Source organism: Xyrauchen texanus, chromosome 19 (assembly GCF_025860055.1).
Source record: "Xyrauchen texanus isolate HMW12.3.18 chromosome 19, RBS_HiC_50CHRs, whole genome shotgun sequence".
NCBI lineage: Eukaryota > Metazoa > Chordata > Actinopteri > Cypriniformes > Catostomidae > Xyrauchen > Xyrauchen texanus.
The window spans coordinates 40,654,114-40,671,309 of record NC_068294.1 but is presented as its reverse complement, the minus strand read 5'-3'; the positions used below and the strand labels follow the sequence as shown (position 1 = coordinate 40,671,309).

At 39.1% G+C, this 17,196-nt stretch overlaps 2 protein-coding genes across 2 annotated transcripts in view; both read right to left on the bottom strand.

Moving 5' to 3' along the window:
* The window catches only part of atrx (ATRX chromatin remodeler), a 63,918-nt gene extending 62,275 nt beyond the window's left edge, over window positions 1-1,643 (bottom strand). Inside the window, 1 exon segment of the mRNA XM_052149922.1 lies at window positions 1,603-1,643. Coding sequence (XP_052005882.1) covers window positions 1,603-1,622 — 20 coding nt within the window. The 5' untranslated portion in view covers window positions 1,623-1,643.
* Window positions 1,644-3,308: 1,665 nt separating this feature from the next.
* On the bottom strand, window positions 3,309-16,619 carry LOC127659885 (nuclear pore glycoprotein p62-like). Its single transcript, XM_052149843.1, has 13 exons — window positions 16,527-16,619; window positions 12,077-12,392; window positions 11,683-11,915; window positions 10,247-10,321; window positions 9,759-9,869; window positions 9,208-9,309; window positions 6,746-6,848; window positions 6,519-6,663; window positions 6,138-6,187; window positions 5,032-5,166; window positions 4,827-4,938; window positions 4,525-4,591; window positions 3,309-3,494 (listed from the first exon to the last, which is right to left on the bottom strand). Exons 2-13 carry the CDS (start codon window positions 12,373-12,375, stop codon window positions 3,403-3,405), a joined length of 1,524 nt encoding a protein of 507 aa, XP_052005803.1. The 5' UTR covers window positions 12,376-12,392; window positions 16,527-16,619; the 3' UTR covers window positions 3,309-3,402.
* Between the last annotated feature and the right edge of the window lie 577 nt (window positions 16,620-17,196).

Here is a 17,196-nt window from a genome sequence, read left to right as displayed (position 1 = left end):
TATACTGCAGACTACAAAGGACATGTCCTACCTAGCATGCAGCCTTGAGACACAGCCAGTGTTCTCATAGAAGTGGGTTGCTGCAAGACTTGTTTGGTGGGCTTTGTTGTTTGCGGTTCTGTGATTAGTGGATCTATCTCTGCTGAACCATGTGTAGTGTAGTCCTTAACCAGGAATTCCGTTATTAAACAATTAATTAGAAATAACGCAGACGTATGGCTTCAACAAAGACATACCATTGATGAACAATATCGGAGCTCACGGTAGGTCGGTCTTTAAAGGTTTAGGAGTTAACTTTGAAAATTAATTCGTCTGCAGAAAAAATAAAATATGGAAAATTACTTCCGGAACTAGACTGTTGCGCGGCCGTTGATTGGCAGGTGGCGTCATCAGGCTACTATTAGCGCGCAGTTCGCGCGACTGAAATATCGGTATCAGGAAGGTGCACACTGACAAGAGATGCTTTATAAACAAACTAATCAGTTCATGCCTGTTTCGGAGCAAACAAACTGAAAATAGGGCAACTATTATTATTATAATACCAAGTACGTACATAAATAAACAAACATAGCAGCCCATTGATTGATTACTGTTCAAGGCTGTGTTAGACAAATGTTTTGTCAAACTTTGACACAGCTTGTTTCCTTTTCAGTGCATGCCTCCATTTTCAGAGGAAAACACCAAATGAATATTCATAAATCTCCATGCATACTTGTTCGCCCATTTTTATGAAGTACTGAAGATTTGAAGAAAAGGCCTAGTTGAAGCATATGACCAATGGTTCATGTATGCTTTGAGTAAATAATGAAACTGCTTGTAAAAGAAACGTAAACACCTCACCAGTATAACAACAGCAATCAAAAGAGCAGACGCTCTAAACTAGCAAGTTTTCTAACAAGCCACAGATGTGAAGTGCACAAATGTATGCATAACCCGGCTACATCCCTAACCACACACCTACCTTAAGATCTCTTCTCATTTCACGCGCAGATGCGTGAAATTTTGTGCCAGCTTGACGCCGCGTGTAAAGATGTTTTACTCATCCGAACCGGTTCGTTTTATGTGTAATAAAGCAAAGTACTGTTTTTAAGACGATCAGGACAGACAAAGCGAAAGCGCCATCTTGCCGGATGGCTCGAGACGCGCTAAAATGGCGCACGCGATTCTCATCTCGTGCGCGCGCGCGCTCTGAATGCACTGCACGCGTATATACAAACACACGATTTCCCGCATTTTCCAAAATGCATATTTTAGATGACATATGAAGATCCTATAAAATGCACAAGAGAATGCATGCATTTAAAGCAAAGGAGGTGAAATTATGACATGAGAGCCATACCGGCGCATGCTATAATAAATGTGCATAAAATCACGCCTTTACTTCGCTTCGGTGTACAAAGAATCTTATGACTGAAATCTCACTTTAACCGGCAAACATGACATTGCATTTTGCGCACTATCAATATCTCTGCAGATTCTGCACTTTAGACATATTCATATTTCACGCATGTCAGACTACATGCATGTGGATGAGATTATTCTGTTCTGAAGAACATGCATAACACTGTGCAGAAACACTTGCATTCTCAACAGTACACATACCTGCAGATTTCGGCAGTCATTGCTTATCCAATAGATACCTGCAATCTCTTTTCAAATATAAAGGTTTCAATAGATTGTTTTCCAGATGCAGACTAAACGAGCCTGATGACATTAAACATGCCAGGATCCATGTTGCTGTAACGCTCCTTGCAGCGGATTGGCTCATTCTTTCCCAAAGGCGTAAACCAGAAGAGAAACTCGACTGACTTGCAGATATTCATTGCACACTTTATACAGCTGAAGTCAGAATTTACATACGCCTTAGCCAAATTTATTTAAACTAATTTTTTTCACAATTTCAGATATTGCATCGTAGAAAAAAAATCCCTGTCTTAGTCACTTTATTTTAAGAATGTGAAATAGCCTTTGTAAAACCTTGACTTTGTTGTCCTTAAGCCATTTTTGGAGGTATGCTTGGGGTCATTGTCCATTTAGAAGGCCCTTTTGCGACCTAGCTTTAACTACCAGGATGAAGTCATGAGATGTTGCTTCAATATATCAAAATTTTGTGAAGTGCATCAATCCCTCCTGCAGCAAAGCAACCCCACAAAATGATGCTGCCGGCCCCATGCTTCACGGTTGGGATATTCTTCTTCTAGCAAGCCTCACCCTTTTTCCTCCAAACATAATAATGGTCATAATGGCCAAACAGTTCAATATTTATTCATCAGGCCAAAGGACATTTCTCGAAAAATTAAGATCGTTGTCCCCATGTGCACTTGCAAACTGAAGTCAGGTCTGGCTTTTTTATTTACATTTATGCATTTGGCAGACGCTTTTATCCAAAGCGACTTACAGTGCACTTATTACAGGGACAATTCCCCTGGAACAACCTGGAGTTAAGTGCCTTGCTCAAGGACACAATGGTGGTGGCTGTGGGGATCGAACCAGCGACCTTCTTTTTTATGGTGGTTTTGGAGCAGCCTTTCATGTTATGTCAATATAGGACTTGTTTTGCTGTGGATATAGATACTTGTCTAACTGTTTCCACCAGCATCTTCACAAGATCCTTTGTTGTTGTTCTGAGATTGATTTGCACTTTTCGCACCAAACAACGTTCATCTCTAGGAGACAGAATGTATTACCTTCCTAAACGGTATGATGGCTGCGTGGTCCCAAGATGTTTATATTTGTGTACTATCGTTTTGTACAAATGAACGTGATACTTTCCAAATGCCTGAAGTCGCTCCCAAGGATGAACAAGACTTGAGTAGACTTTGAGGTCTTGGCTGATTTCTTTGATTTTCCCAGGATGTCAAGCAGAGAACGGAGTTTGAAAGTAGGCCTTAAAATACATCCACAGGTACATCTCCAATCAGAAGCCAATTGTCTAAAGGCTTGACATCATTTGATGTCATTTTCCAAGCTGCTTAAAAGCACAGTTAACTTAGTGTATGTAAACTGGAATTGTGAAATAATCAATTAAAAGTGAAATAATCAGTCTTTAAACAATTGTTGGAAAAATCACTCATGTCATGCACAAAGTAGATGTCCTAAACCACTTGCCAAACCAATTGTTTGCTAATATTAAATCTATGGAGTGGTTACAAAATTAGTTTTAATGACTTAACAAACTAAGTGTATGTAAACTTCTGACTTGAACTGTATTTATAAGAAAGACTTTTTACATTTAATTATTCACAAAGCTGTGAGACTGGGTTATTTTTTTGCAAATTGCAATAAACATGCATGGAAAACAATTCTGAGTGGAAACAGGTAAAAGCATGTATTTTATTTGAAGCAAATAGCAGAAATAAATGACATTAATTTTACAACTGATGAAGCATTTATTATGCATTATCATTGGAAATTTAAACGGAAGCTCTTCTCTTGTTCCTTGCTGCGGTTTTCACACAATTTTGAAACCTCTTCCACTCGCCTCTGGAGTAAAACTGCAATATAAAAGTACATTTTTAAGCAACCCCACATAATATTTCATAAAGCTCCTTGGCTGATAATTTAATGCATCTTTGGTTACATCATCATAGTCATGAACAATCATTTTCAGCATTGCTAGTCAGAGGAAGTTATAGGGAGAGATCTGTCATTCTAGAAAGCATTTAATTGGATACGCTCCCAAGAGCAACATGAGTCATCACTGTTTTTTGTTCCACTAGGACCACAACACAATGACAGAAGTTGTTCAGGGAAATACATTCAGTGCCCGACCAGAAATCCGACAATATTGCTTATGTCTTAATCATAAAAATGTACAAATTAATGTCATGTTACACATGCATACCTACGAACACAGTACATTCATGTCAATGAACATAATATCAGCAAAAACATTTTAGGTTAAATTAACATACACTCACCAGCCACTTTATTAGGTACACCTGTACAGCTAATTATTCATGCGATTATCTAATCACCAATGTCGCTGTATAAATGACACTATCCTGCAATTTCGGAGGAGATATTGAACTGTAATGTGTTATTATGAAAAATAAAATTACGAAATCAATATACAAAAGGAGTGTATTTTTAAGATCTTCTAACAAATCTAATATTTAAAAGACAGTTTCCCTTTCATGAACATGATGGTTGAAAGAGAAAGAACATTTGAATAAGAAAATAAGTCTTTGACATAATTTATGCTAGCATTCGTCCTCTAACAACTTGAGAAGACATGCCTGGTAAGGGAACATAATGAGCAATGGTGCTCCCTGGTATTAACAGGGCATTCTGGGAATTCTTAGGAGGGAACGTTTCAGTGCACTGGAACGATTTTGCGATTGGGACAGCCCTAGAAATGGCTGACTCACTGACCAGTGCCCCGACTACTGAACTAGGGAGCTGATTGAGATGCACCCTAGGAGAATACTAGTATATAGACAGCCTTAAAGCTAACAGACATTTAGTAAAAGCCACAAGTTAAAATTTCATTTGATTTCAGAGCATTTAAAGCCAAAAATATACCTGAGTTTTGTTCCACCCACTGGAGGGAGTCCATGTGTGCATTGAGGATTTTGCAGATTTGCTGAAGCTTTAATGGGGAAAAAAACAGAAGTGATTTTTGACAAACTAATTTTCAATCAGGGCCTAACTTTTCCAGTCGTTAATGTAATTTTAAAACTATTTTAAATTGGGACGGTTTGGCTAATCGATTGTTTATGACCCATTCTGACAAATTCTTTATAAAGTCATTCACAAAACTGACTCTAAAACTGTACATGCATTATTTCTTTGTCACAATTATTGATTGACTGCATTTAACACACCGGGTCAGCTGTGTCAGCAGGTCCACTGGATGTGTTCAGGTGTTCAATAATCTCTTTCAGATCTTGGGACATTCTCTTGAGTTGGGCATCTACATTTTCTGCCAGTTTGTACCTGGATAAAAGAGATAAAGCAAAAACTAAATGAAGACCTGGAAGCACAGTGCATGTGGAAAATATGGACCACATAGATGGTTTTTGTTCCTACGTTCTCTCTCGTTCTTCATCTGCGTTCTGCATGTAAATGGTTCCGCTCTGCTCTTTGACAGACTCCTCTAATGGACCGAGCAGATCTTCCAGCTCTTTCTGTTGAGAGAGGATGAAGTCCAGCTCTTGATCCAGCCTGAGGTACAAACACCCAAATAGTAAATGTTACTATTTGACAATAAAAGGTGACCGCTTTAAGCTTAAAAATAGTTAATCAATAAATGTATTCTTTCATCATCCTATACTCACTCATGTTGTTCAAAACCCATGTGCCTGTCTAAACTAATCTATCATTTGGATTCAGAAGACTTCAGAAGAAAAGCGCATATGGACTGGTTTTTAAGGTATTTTCCATTGTATGTGAACAGCTTTCATTGTTTGGAGAGAAAACAAATGCAGAGAAAGTGAATGGTGACTGAGGATGATATTCCACAAAAGAAAGTCATGCAGGTTTGGAACAAAATGAGGTTGAATAAATGACAAAACTTTCATTTTTGGGTCAACTATTCCCATAACTTGTACGGGGGTTATTAATGCAATACAAACAACAAATTAAACATTTTGTGAATAACTCAACCCATTTAATCCCACTAGTTACAATTGTGACCGAAATATAGTTTGAAATGGGAGGTGTCTAAGAGTTGCCAATTGTAAATGAAAGTCCAGACTTGATTTCAAGTGAAAATATTTACATGAGTGGTGCAAATAGTCACCAGAGCCATTTAATTCCACTGTGATCATCTAAAGGTTACGTGTCCAAACTACATATAAAAGGAAGCAAATAGGCGAATGATTGGTTTGTCATTCCCTTTTCCACCATAATTACTTGATAGTAAAAATATTAAATTATGATACTTTATTTTTGGCAATTTTCAATTGGGTCCTATTGAGCAACTGAGCAAAGTGACTATCACACTTGCCCTGTATTTTCCCACATGTTACAATTTTTACCAAGCATAAATCTCATACGTTCACTAACTTTAATGTATTTTTTTAAGGCAGTTTCTTCCACTGGGCTATCCAAGAGTAAAACACATGTGCCCACTCAGCTGGGAAAAAAAGGGTTAAAATGCATTTTTGCATATACACAAAAAAAAAAACAATTACCTTCGTTGATCCAGTTTGACCTTTTCCATATCTTTATGTAAAGTCGTAATCTAACAAAGAAAGCATTTTAGAATTTAACCAAAGCTCCTCAAGTGCACAATACAATTAACATTAATGCAATTAAACATACGGCCAACCAGATGCTGAACCACAATCTTAGCAACATTAGCCCCAAGTTTACATTAAGATAATCTAACTAAGAGAATCCTTATAAAAATCACATCAGTGGTTCTTTTAACAATGAGACATTACACATGTTCAGATGTGGCACCTGCAATGTTTTGGTCTCTTAACAGTGTTGTAATTGTGCCATTGCAAGACTTAGTGGTGTACGTAATAGTAGGGAGAGAACAGTGTGCTCAAATGAGTGTATTTCTCTACCTTCTCTCCATTATCCACCAACATACGGTCCCAGGCGTTGACCTGAGTGGCCTGCTGCAGAAAGTGTCGTTCATGGTCTTCCAATTCAGAGCTCCACTTGTTGATCAAAGCCTCAAGTTGGGCATATGACATCACTGGAGCAGTGCTGACAAAAGACAACAAGAATCTTTGTACGGCACTAAAGAGAATACAAAACCCAAACAATTTGCATGTAAAAAGTTGTATACCTCGTTGTGACAGTAGTAGTGCCAATATTTGTGGATGGTGCAATAGATGCAGCGGTCTTCAGTCCCAGAGAAAAGCCTGTGGTGGCTCCTGTACTAGCAGCAGCTAAAGAGACACACACACACTCAAATAAGACAAATAACTGACTGGTAAACAGCTGTATCAAGGCCGCATTGATAGGAATAGTTCACCAAAAAATAAAAAGTCAGTCCATGTACACGGAGAAGTAAACGTATATTTAAAAAAAGTAGTTTTTCAGGCTCCAAAAAGGAACAAAACACACCATAAATGTAAAGTAGTGCATTTGACTCGTTAGCTATATTATCAAATCAAATACACCGCAGGTTGGACATCAATGACAACAAACGCCAATCCAGTGAGTCTCATAACCAAATGTTGCTAACATCAACCTTGACGCAACATGTCAAAGCCATATTAGATTTGAAAGCTGGAGCAGATGGGAAGATTATCGGTGATTTACAGTTGAAATTTCAGTCTGTTGTCCACACAAAGCTAATGCAGTGTTTTTCAAACGATCTCTCTCTCGTGTTTGGCGTTACACATCTTAAATATCCGCTTCACATCTGAGACGGGCATTTGTGCAGCATGACTGAAGCCCGGATTTGGTGCGAGTCGCGCGAGCCACCACAGAACCAAACGAGCATGGGATCCGTTCTGCTGGATTAATTGGATATGCTCCAAAATATATATATATAAATATATATATATATATATATATATATATATATATATATATATATATATATATATATATATATATATTTTTTTTTTTCAAATACACATCATCAACCTTACTAAATTGATCATGATTTTACAGCAGTTAGGCACACTGTAGGATTTTGGCCACGATTCTGCAGTCTGAGACAAATTTCGGGAATAAATGATTTTGGCAAAATTGCCAATCTTACAACATTCAAATGTCTCAAAGTGTGACATGTTCACATACGGCCGATCAATAGCCTTTGCGATGATCGCTAGCCTCCGATGTAGTCCTGGCACTGTCAGAAATGTAGCATCGCAGCTGTATAGTTAGACTGCTATTGACGGCCTCTCGCACCCCAATTCACTTGGGAAAAAAAAACTGCACCACAGCAACATTTGTGCCCAATTATCCCTCTAATCAAGCTCTTTCAGTGTTTTAGTTAAAGTTTCTAAATGTGTTTAGGCTACCATTTTCATAAATATCTTTAATAAATAAATACAGCTATACGATCATCTTCGATCATACGCATCTTCCCATGAGTAGAACACTTTACTCATTTAGGACTGTGGTAGTGAAAATGTTCGTTTTACTTTCATCAGATTCAGGCTCCTGATCATTTAAGTAATCTTTATGAATATCTGAAGGCAAACAAGGCCAGTTTATTTCCTAATATCAAACATCAATAATACAGAACATATATAAGACAGGAGGAAAACTTTGTCCATAATTTGTCAAAAAGTCTTGGAGGGTCAGACATTAAACCATTTTATGTACTTGCTTTTATATTTACATTTCAATGCCAAACCCATAGGTAAGACCACGGATGGCTCACTCTTCATTTCTGTGGTTAGGTCAATGTAGCTAGTCTTTCTAAAAAATAAGTTTAGTTAGATTTCACATTGCACCTTTAAGTAATCAAGGTGCCATATACTAGGGGCCTGGGTAGCTCAACGAGTATTGACACTGACTATCACCCACGTAGTCGCAAGTTAGACTCCAGGGCGTGCTGAGTGACTCCAGCCAGGCCCCAGGCCAAATTGGCCCGGTTGCTAGGGAGGGTAGAGTCACCTGGGGTAACCTCCTTGTGGTCACTATAATGGGGTTCTCGCTCTCGGTGTGGCACGTGGTGAGTGGTGCGCGGATGCCGCAGTGAATAGCGTGAAGCCTCCACACGCACTAGGTCTCCACGGTAACACGCTCAACAAGTCACGTGATAAGATGCGCTAATTGATGGTCTCAGACGCGGAGAAAACTGAGATTTCTCCCCCCGCCACCCGGATTGAGGCGAGTCACTATACCACCTCGAGGACTTGGAGCGCATTGGGAATTGGCCATTACAAATAGGAGAAGAAAAAAGTTCCATATACTTCAATAGTATTAGTGAAAAATAGCTAAAATCCAATACAAACATGAAATGCAATAAATTATGTTAGATATTAAATGCAATTATGAAATAATCCAACTTCGAGCATGTGGATGACCGTATACGTCAGTCACCACCGAAGACCATTTTTGAACCTGAAAAAACCTTGTATTGTATGGCTTCAAACTAATATTGTCCTTTAACATTTTACTTTAGTGTTCAACATTAAAAAAAAAAAAGTGTTCTGGGTTTGGAATGACACGAGGGTGAGTAAATGATGGAAATGTTCATGTTCACTATTCCATTGGCCTAAAGAATTTCTTCAAAATGCATTAATGAATAAATGTAGAATAAAAGTGAATAAACATTGATGTAACCTGTGGTTGCAGGAGCAGTTCCTAGAGGTTTGAGCGTCAGACTTGTGGGAGCGATGGAGGCTGAGGTCATTGCAGGGGTCACTGAGGCTATTGAGGAGCCCACTGTCAGAGAAAATAAAAATCCCATGTGATCTTGATTGTTGTTTTTAATCCAGAACAACCCTAATTTATGGCAAGCATTTGCTAAATTAAACTTCAAGCTGTACATATTCAATGTACGAAAAGACATGATATGGAGGACTAAAGACCTATTCACATCAAGTCCACATTTTTTGGCACATAAACAAAAGAACTAAAGTGTTACATTGCTATGCGGTTCCTAACGTGTTCTTGGGGGATGCTAGGATGTTCTAGGTGGTTATTAGCGTGTTGCAAGAGATTTAGCTTTTTTTTGTCTTTGTTTTAATGCTTTGCTGTATGACCTTAGTGACTTTTTTGTCTACCAGGTAAGCTGATAACTGTCCCCCCTCCCCGACAGACAGTATATATATATATATATATATATATATATCCTTGGATTCATGACAAGATGATGTGTCAGATGAACACACATGTGAATCCGGTGGCTGTTGTTGATGCTATCGGAAGAGCAAACAGCGATGAAACTGGAGCTGATGACATGGCCTGACTGGAGGGTGCAGAGCTGGCAGGTGCTGGAGTAGCTAAACGACAAAACAAATACAACAGAACTTATTTGTAGCTGTATCTCACAAAGAAATGTCCAGGTCATGTTCGACCTCAAATCAAAAGAAAATTAGAACTTCTATTTTGCTTAATGAAAAAGTAATTTAAAAGTATTGCGTGTTGCAGTAATGGTAATTGGGGGAAAATATGCTTAATTGTAATAAAAATACTCAATGTAAAAAATAAATAAATTTTGTTTTTTAAATCGACTTTATTCAAAATATATAATTTTCCCCCCATTTGATTTTGGGTAGAAATATGACTCTGACATTTCTTGACAATTTTCATGATTCATCCATTTCCATAATATTTTTTTGCCAGTATTGTGTCTAATCTGATATTAAAGTTTACATACCTGAGGCTTTAATTCCAAAGTTAATAACAGTTGTTGGGGCCGTGGAGGCAGGAGCAGAGGCTCCTAGAGTCAAACCTTTGAACCAGAATGAAAACAAACACAATTTATTTCCTTTATTTAGACCGGTGTTGCATTGTAACAAACATCTGCACAAATAAAGCCGTTTGGGCTGCTCATTAGTGACGATGAGAGGGTGCAACCATCATTATGATGTCTTGGGGTCCGGATGGAATCAATCCAGCCCGTGGTGACTGCCGTAGCCTAATCGTTAGCAAGGCAGTTAACATTAGCAACATCACACAGACTGAGAAAACCAAACTGCTTACGTTTTTAGCGACAGGCAACTGATCGTCTAGCTGTAGAACACATGCAAAATATCGAAAAATATTCAAAAGGTTATCATCGATATCATGGATTTTTAAATCACGATAAATGGAGATAATATTATTTCCCAGCCCTACATTATCCTTAACACGACTAGTCGTTCAAACAAGCGACTAGTCGATTATGAAAACTGGTAGTTTTGCACATCCCTTGTTAACACATTCCCTATTTAAACAGGAAGTTGAGGTGGGAAATATTGAAGGCTTGCCTTTTTTCCTTCTTCTTTACATTAGTCAATAACCTGTAGTTTGCACCACAAAAAAATTTGTGTTCTCGAATGATAGGGTGTTAAATTGTTTGCATATGTTTTTGTAATGGTGAGCTAATTTCTAATTTTGTAGAATTAAACCGGTATATTGGGAGGAAAATTCTTACTCTTTTTATTACGACAAATTTGTCTATGCCCCTGCGAACAAGATGTCCATCAATATTTTTAGGTAATATCAGTTAATACACCATGAACTAACAATGAACACTTGTATTTTTATTAACTAACATTAATTTCAGTTTGAAGTTTATTTGTCATGTGCACAAAATGTCAATTGTACATTGAAATGCTTTTTAGTGAGGCTCAGGTACACTACAGCGGTGCAATAAAAACATTTACAAAAAAACAATATGCAGAATATATTAGTATATATGATATGTATGCCTAGTTGGTATCTAAGTGCAGATCCTAACTGTAAACACTGGAATATGTGCTGACCCATGAAGTGAACGAGTGCAAAAGGTAGTAAAATAAATAGTAGCTGTAGTGTGTAATAAACATGATCAATATATCAATATATTGCACAGGGACAGGACTTAGTCCCTTTCATTTACAAAGATTAATATATGCTGTAAAAGTATGTATTGCGCATTAATTGTTCATGATAACTAATGACTTAACTTATGTTAACTAATGGAACCTTATTGTAAAGAGCTTCCATTCATTTTGTAAACCTTTAGGAATATGCTAGTATATGCAGTAGTTTACATCAAAGCTAACAGACATGGACCAAAAGCAAAAAAACTCAATTTGGAGTGTAAAGAGGCTTGCAGAACTTTATTACCCATGGATTGAGCCCCCAGTGAGAGGGCAGGGGTGGGCTGTGCAGGGGCAGCTGAGGTTGCCTGAATTTTGGGCGTCCCAAAGCTGAATCCGCCCATAGGCTGCTGAGCTGCTGTAGTCTGAGTGGCGAGACCTCCGAGAGCGAAGCCCATCCCAGCAGATGGAGCCCCCAGCATCACGCCTGTGGCCGCAGGTTGAGATGCAACAGGTGTGCTAAGCTTTGGTATGGAGGCACTGCATGCAAAGAGAAAAACACCATCATTGCAATCGTTTCACATCCTGCTGTTCTAATATTAATTTTATTTATAAAATATATAGCTTAAACTGAAATCTGATTGGATGTGCCACATGCAAAGCCTTTGTACTACATCCACACATAAAATGAGCCCTCTCACCCAAAAGAGAAGCCTCCTCCTCCAGATGCGTTGTTCTGGGTCTGAGCACCAAAGCTGAAGCCACCTTGCATGCTGCCATTGTTCTGTGTTGGCTGTGCGAGAAGTCCAGCGATCTGGGATGTGTGGTTTCCAAAAGTCTGGGTCGGAGGCTGAGGCTGAGTCTGGCTCGATCCAAAGGAGAAGCCCCCTACTGCAGGAGTGCTGGTCTGCATGCCGAAGCCTGTGGTGGCTGCAGCTGTAGTTTTGGGGGTACCAAAGGAGAAGCTTCCTGTGCCCGTTTGTCCAAAGTTAAATGCCATAGTGCTGCTACAAGACACTGCGAATGATGCCAAGAGAAGACAGAGTGAAATAACTATTATGTTATTATGTATACAGTGACATAAATTGTGTTTTGCAAAGTTTTCTGCTTCAGTTGTTGTGGTGTTGATTCACATTGTTTCTAGATTATTGTGCAGAGTGATCAGATGCATTTTAAATAATTGCAGAAAGCTTCATTGGCCAAAAAAATTAACTATCACAAAAACCCAAATTTCACAGTTTTTTGGCATCATTTCACTAATCATATCAGCAGCACCTGGGAAAGTGTGAACGAGTTCTAGTCAGGTGAAATCACTATCATTCTGATTGGATAAGAGCAGACTGATTGCTATAAAAGGAGGGAAGAAGTGCTTCCAATCATTGTGTTCTTGTTAGCAATGGTTACCTCTAAAGAAAGACGTGCAGCCATTACCGATTTGCATCAAAATGGCCTCACATGCAAGGAAATTGCTGCAAAGAATATTGCACCTGAAAGAAGCATTTACTGGATCATCAAGAACTTCACGGAGAGAGGTTCAACTGCAGTGAAGAAGGCTTCAGGATGTCCCAGAGTGTCCAGCTAGCGCCAGGACCGTCTCCTCCTGAGGAGTCAGCTCCAGAATCGTGTCACCACCACTGCAGAGCTCAATATTGGCTGCAGATCGGGTGCATCTGCACGCACAGTGAGGCTAAGACTTTTGACAATGGCCTGGTGTCAAGAAGGGCAGCAAAGAAGCCACTTCTCTTCAAGAAAAACATCAAGGACAGACTGAAATTCTGCAGGAAGTACAAGGATTGGACAGCAGAAAACTGGTGCAAAGTTGTTTTCTCTGATGAAGCCCCTGAGCCATGAGTCCTGTGTCGTGACAACAGTGAAGCATCCCGAGACCATCCATGTGTGGGGTTGCTTTTCATCCAAGGGATTGGGCTCTCTCACAATTCTGCACAAAAGCACTGCCATGAATAAAGCATGGTATCAAAACTTCCAGCAAAAGCAACTTCTCCCAACGATCCAGGAGCAATTTGGTGATGATCCGTGCATTTTCCAGCATGATGGAGCACCATGTCATAAGGCAAGAGTCATAATGAAGTGGCTCGGAGATTATTACATTGAAATTTTGGATACGTGGCCAGGCAACTCCCCGGATCTTAATCCAATAGAGAACCTGTGGTCAATCCTCAAAAGGCGAGTGGACAAGCAGAAGCCCACAAATTGTGATCAACTCCGAGCACTAATAAGGCAAGAATGGATCGCCATCAGTCAGGATTTGGCCCAGAAACTGATATCCAGCATGCAAGAGTGAATTGCAGAGGTTATGAAGAACAAGGGTCAACAATGTAAATATTGACTCTTTGCATATATTGAATGTTTCTATGGTATACTGGCAAAAACATGTGAAAAAATCATCTACAAATACTGAAGCAGCAAACTTTGCAAACACAAAATTTAAGTCACTGCCAATACTTTTGGCCACGGCTGTACACCTTGAAGTTGTTATATGGATAAATTGTCTGTCAAATGCAAAGGAAATACCAGCGTGATTATCTTTTTCTTGACAATATATTTTAATTTGTTACTTTTATGTAAATCTGTAATGGTTAGCCTTTTTGTGCCCAATTTAGTTGACATCAGTCAAGTCAAGTGGTTTTTATTGTCGTTTCAACCATATACAGTTAGTACAGTACACAGCAAAACGAGACAACGTTCCTCCAGGACCATGGTGCTACATAAAAACAACAAAGGACCAACATAGGACCACATGAGACTACACAACGAAATAAAATACCTATATAAACTACCTATATAAAGTGCACGTGCAAACATGTGCAAAAAGTACGGGACAGTACAACAAATTACTGACAATGAACAGGACAATAGACAGTGCAGCGCCGACCAGTACTCAGTAGTGCAAAAAGATGACAGTTTCTAAAATGTAAACATAACATACTATGAGATAGTGTTCTATGCACATAGCAGTTATTGAGGTAGCAGACAGTTATAAAGTGACAGTTATTAAAGTGCAACTCAGGACACGTGTGTGTCAAACCAGTCTCTGAGTATTGAGGAGTCTGATGGCTTGGGGAAGAAGCTGTTACACAGTCTGGCCGTGAGGGCCCGAATGCTTCGGTACCTCTTGCCAGACGGGAGGAGGGTAAAGAGTTTGTGTGAGGGGTGTGTGGGGTCAGTCCACAATGCTGGTTGCTTTAGTGGATACAGTGTTTTTTGTAAATGTCTTTGATGGAGGGAAGAGAGACCCCAATGATCTTCTCAGCTGTCCTCACTATCCTCTGCAGGGCTTTGCGGTCCGAAACGGTGCAAGTCCCAAACCAGGCAGTGATGCAGCTGCTCAGGATGCTCTCAATAGTCCCTCTATAGAATGTAGTGAGGATGGGGGGTGGGAGATGTGCTTTCCTCAGCCTTCGAAGAAAGTAGAGACGCTGCTGGGCTTTCTTGGTGATAGAGCTGGTGTTGAGGGACCAGGTGAGGTTCTCCGCCAGGTGAACACCAAGAAATTTGGTGCTCTTGACGATCTCCACAGAGGAGCCGTCGATGTTCAGCGGAGTGTGTTCTCACTAGTCGACTTGATAGGTAAGCAGCTAAGGTGCTTCAACATGACTCTGATTCCTAAAAAAGCTGTTCAGATCGGCATCTTATGTTTTGTTTTAAGACCTCGATGCCAAAAAAAATGCTGTCAAAATAGAAATTTCACTTCAGTTTTTAGACCATGATCCTTAAAAATGCTGTCTAGGGGGTCTAGGTAGCTCAGTGAGCGAAGATGCTGACTACCATCCCTGGAGTTTGCAAGTTTGAATCCAAGGGGCATGCTGAGTGACTCCAAGTCTCCCAAGCAACCATATTGGCTCAGTTGCTAGGGAGGGTAGAGTCACATGGGGTAACCTCCTCGTGCTCACGATTAGTGGTTCTCGCTCTCAATGGGGCACGTGGTAAGTTGTGCGTGGATCGCGGAGAGTAGCATGAGCCTCCCGTGCTGTAAGTCTCCGCGGTATCAAGCACAACGAGCCACGTGATAAGATGCGTGGATTGCTGGTCTCAGACACGGAGGCAACTAAGATTCGTCTTCCACCACCCATAGTGATGCGAGTTACTATGCCACCACAAGGACTTAAAGAGCACATTGGGAATTCCAATTTGGGGAGAATATAAACATAACTTAAATAAAAAATGCTGTCTAGATAGGCAGCTCACTAGGTTACGTGATTATGATGCCCAAAATACCTGGATACAAAGATATCTTAATTTGTCTTCAATCAATCAAATTTTATTTGTAGAGCGCCTTACAACAGCCAAAAGGTGCACAAGGCGCTTTCCAGTAAAAACATCAATAGACAACAGTATATAAAAAACATAAGTGTACATAAAAATATGTACTTTTACCAGCTGAGGAGGAAAAGTCATTAAGCATTACTTTAAAGGTTCTGTTAGTGAGATAAGAAGAGAACCAATTGAGCACCGCGCCCTGTAGACCGACAACATGTTGAAGACGGGAGATAAGAATGGCATGATCCACGGTGTCAAATGATTCTCCATCAACTTGGACAGAAATAGTCATAGTCTTTAGACTATGATGGCTAAAAATGCTGTCTAGGTAGGCAGCTCACTAGGTTTTGTGATTATGATGCTCACAAATGCTGTCTAAATATACATCTTTACTGGATTTACGGATTATGATGCCTAAACAAATGCCGTTTAGATATAAAGCTTACTATGTTTTGAGATTATAATGTCGAAATATCCTGTCTAGACAGGGAGCTCACTATAGTTTGAGACACATCCAATGTTTTGGTATCAAACTACCGGTAATTCGTTAATTCTCAGCGATTTAAACACAATCACAAAATCATTTGATAACGACAAAGAGCAATTTATACATTATACGTTGAAGAGAAATAAAAGATATGAACACCGAGTATTATTCCAAACTATTTAAAGTGAATGACTGTTATTACACAGCAAATGTAATGTTTTAATGTCAATATTTATAAAGCTAACTGACAGCTCTTCACATGTACGTATACCAAATCCCCATTTCCGCACAATCACATCATATTCGCAGAGATAATTACTATACATTACTATAAATATAGTAACAAAACATCTGGCAACAAAAGAAACACTGAAAAAATAACTTACAGACTAGCAGATCCCGCTCAAACACAGTGCGTCACATGTGCTGTCCAGTATCCTGGTGAAGACCTTCTTCTTCTTCTTGCTGTTTTACGGCGGTTCGCAAACCCATTGGTGCATTACCGCCACCTATCTGCCATTTGGGTCATCGACACTCCATTTACAAATAAAATACCCACACCACCCTATCTACCTTCACACTTAATTTCCTAACTCCGTCGGGGCTATAGCTTCAGCTCCTCCAGAAAAAAAAAAAAAAAAAATATATATATATATCCATGGATGGATGGATGGATGGATATATATATATATATATATATATATATATATATATATATATATATATATATATATATATATATATATATATATCCATCCATCCATCCATCGTCAACCGCTTATCCTGTGTACAGGGTCGCGGGGGCTGGAGCCTATCCCAGCTAACATTGGGCGAAAGGCGGGGGACACCCTGGACAGGTCGCCAGTCCATCGCAGGGCATATATATATATATATATATATATATATATATATATATATATATATATATATATATATATATATATATATAAATAATAATAAAATAAAATATGAATAACTCATATTCGATTAACTAGGCTAGAACATTCCAGATAATTCATCACTATAGATCATTTATTACTATTTGTGGATTTATCT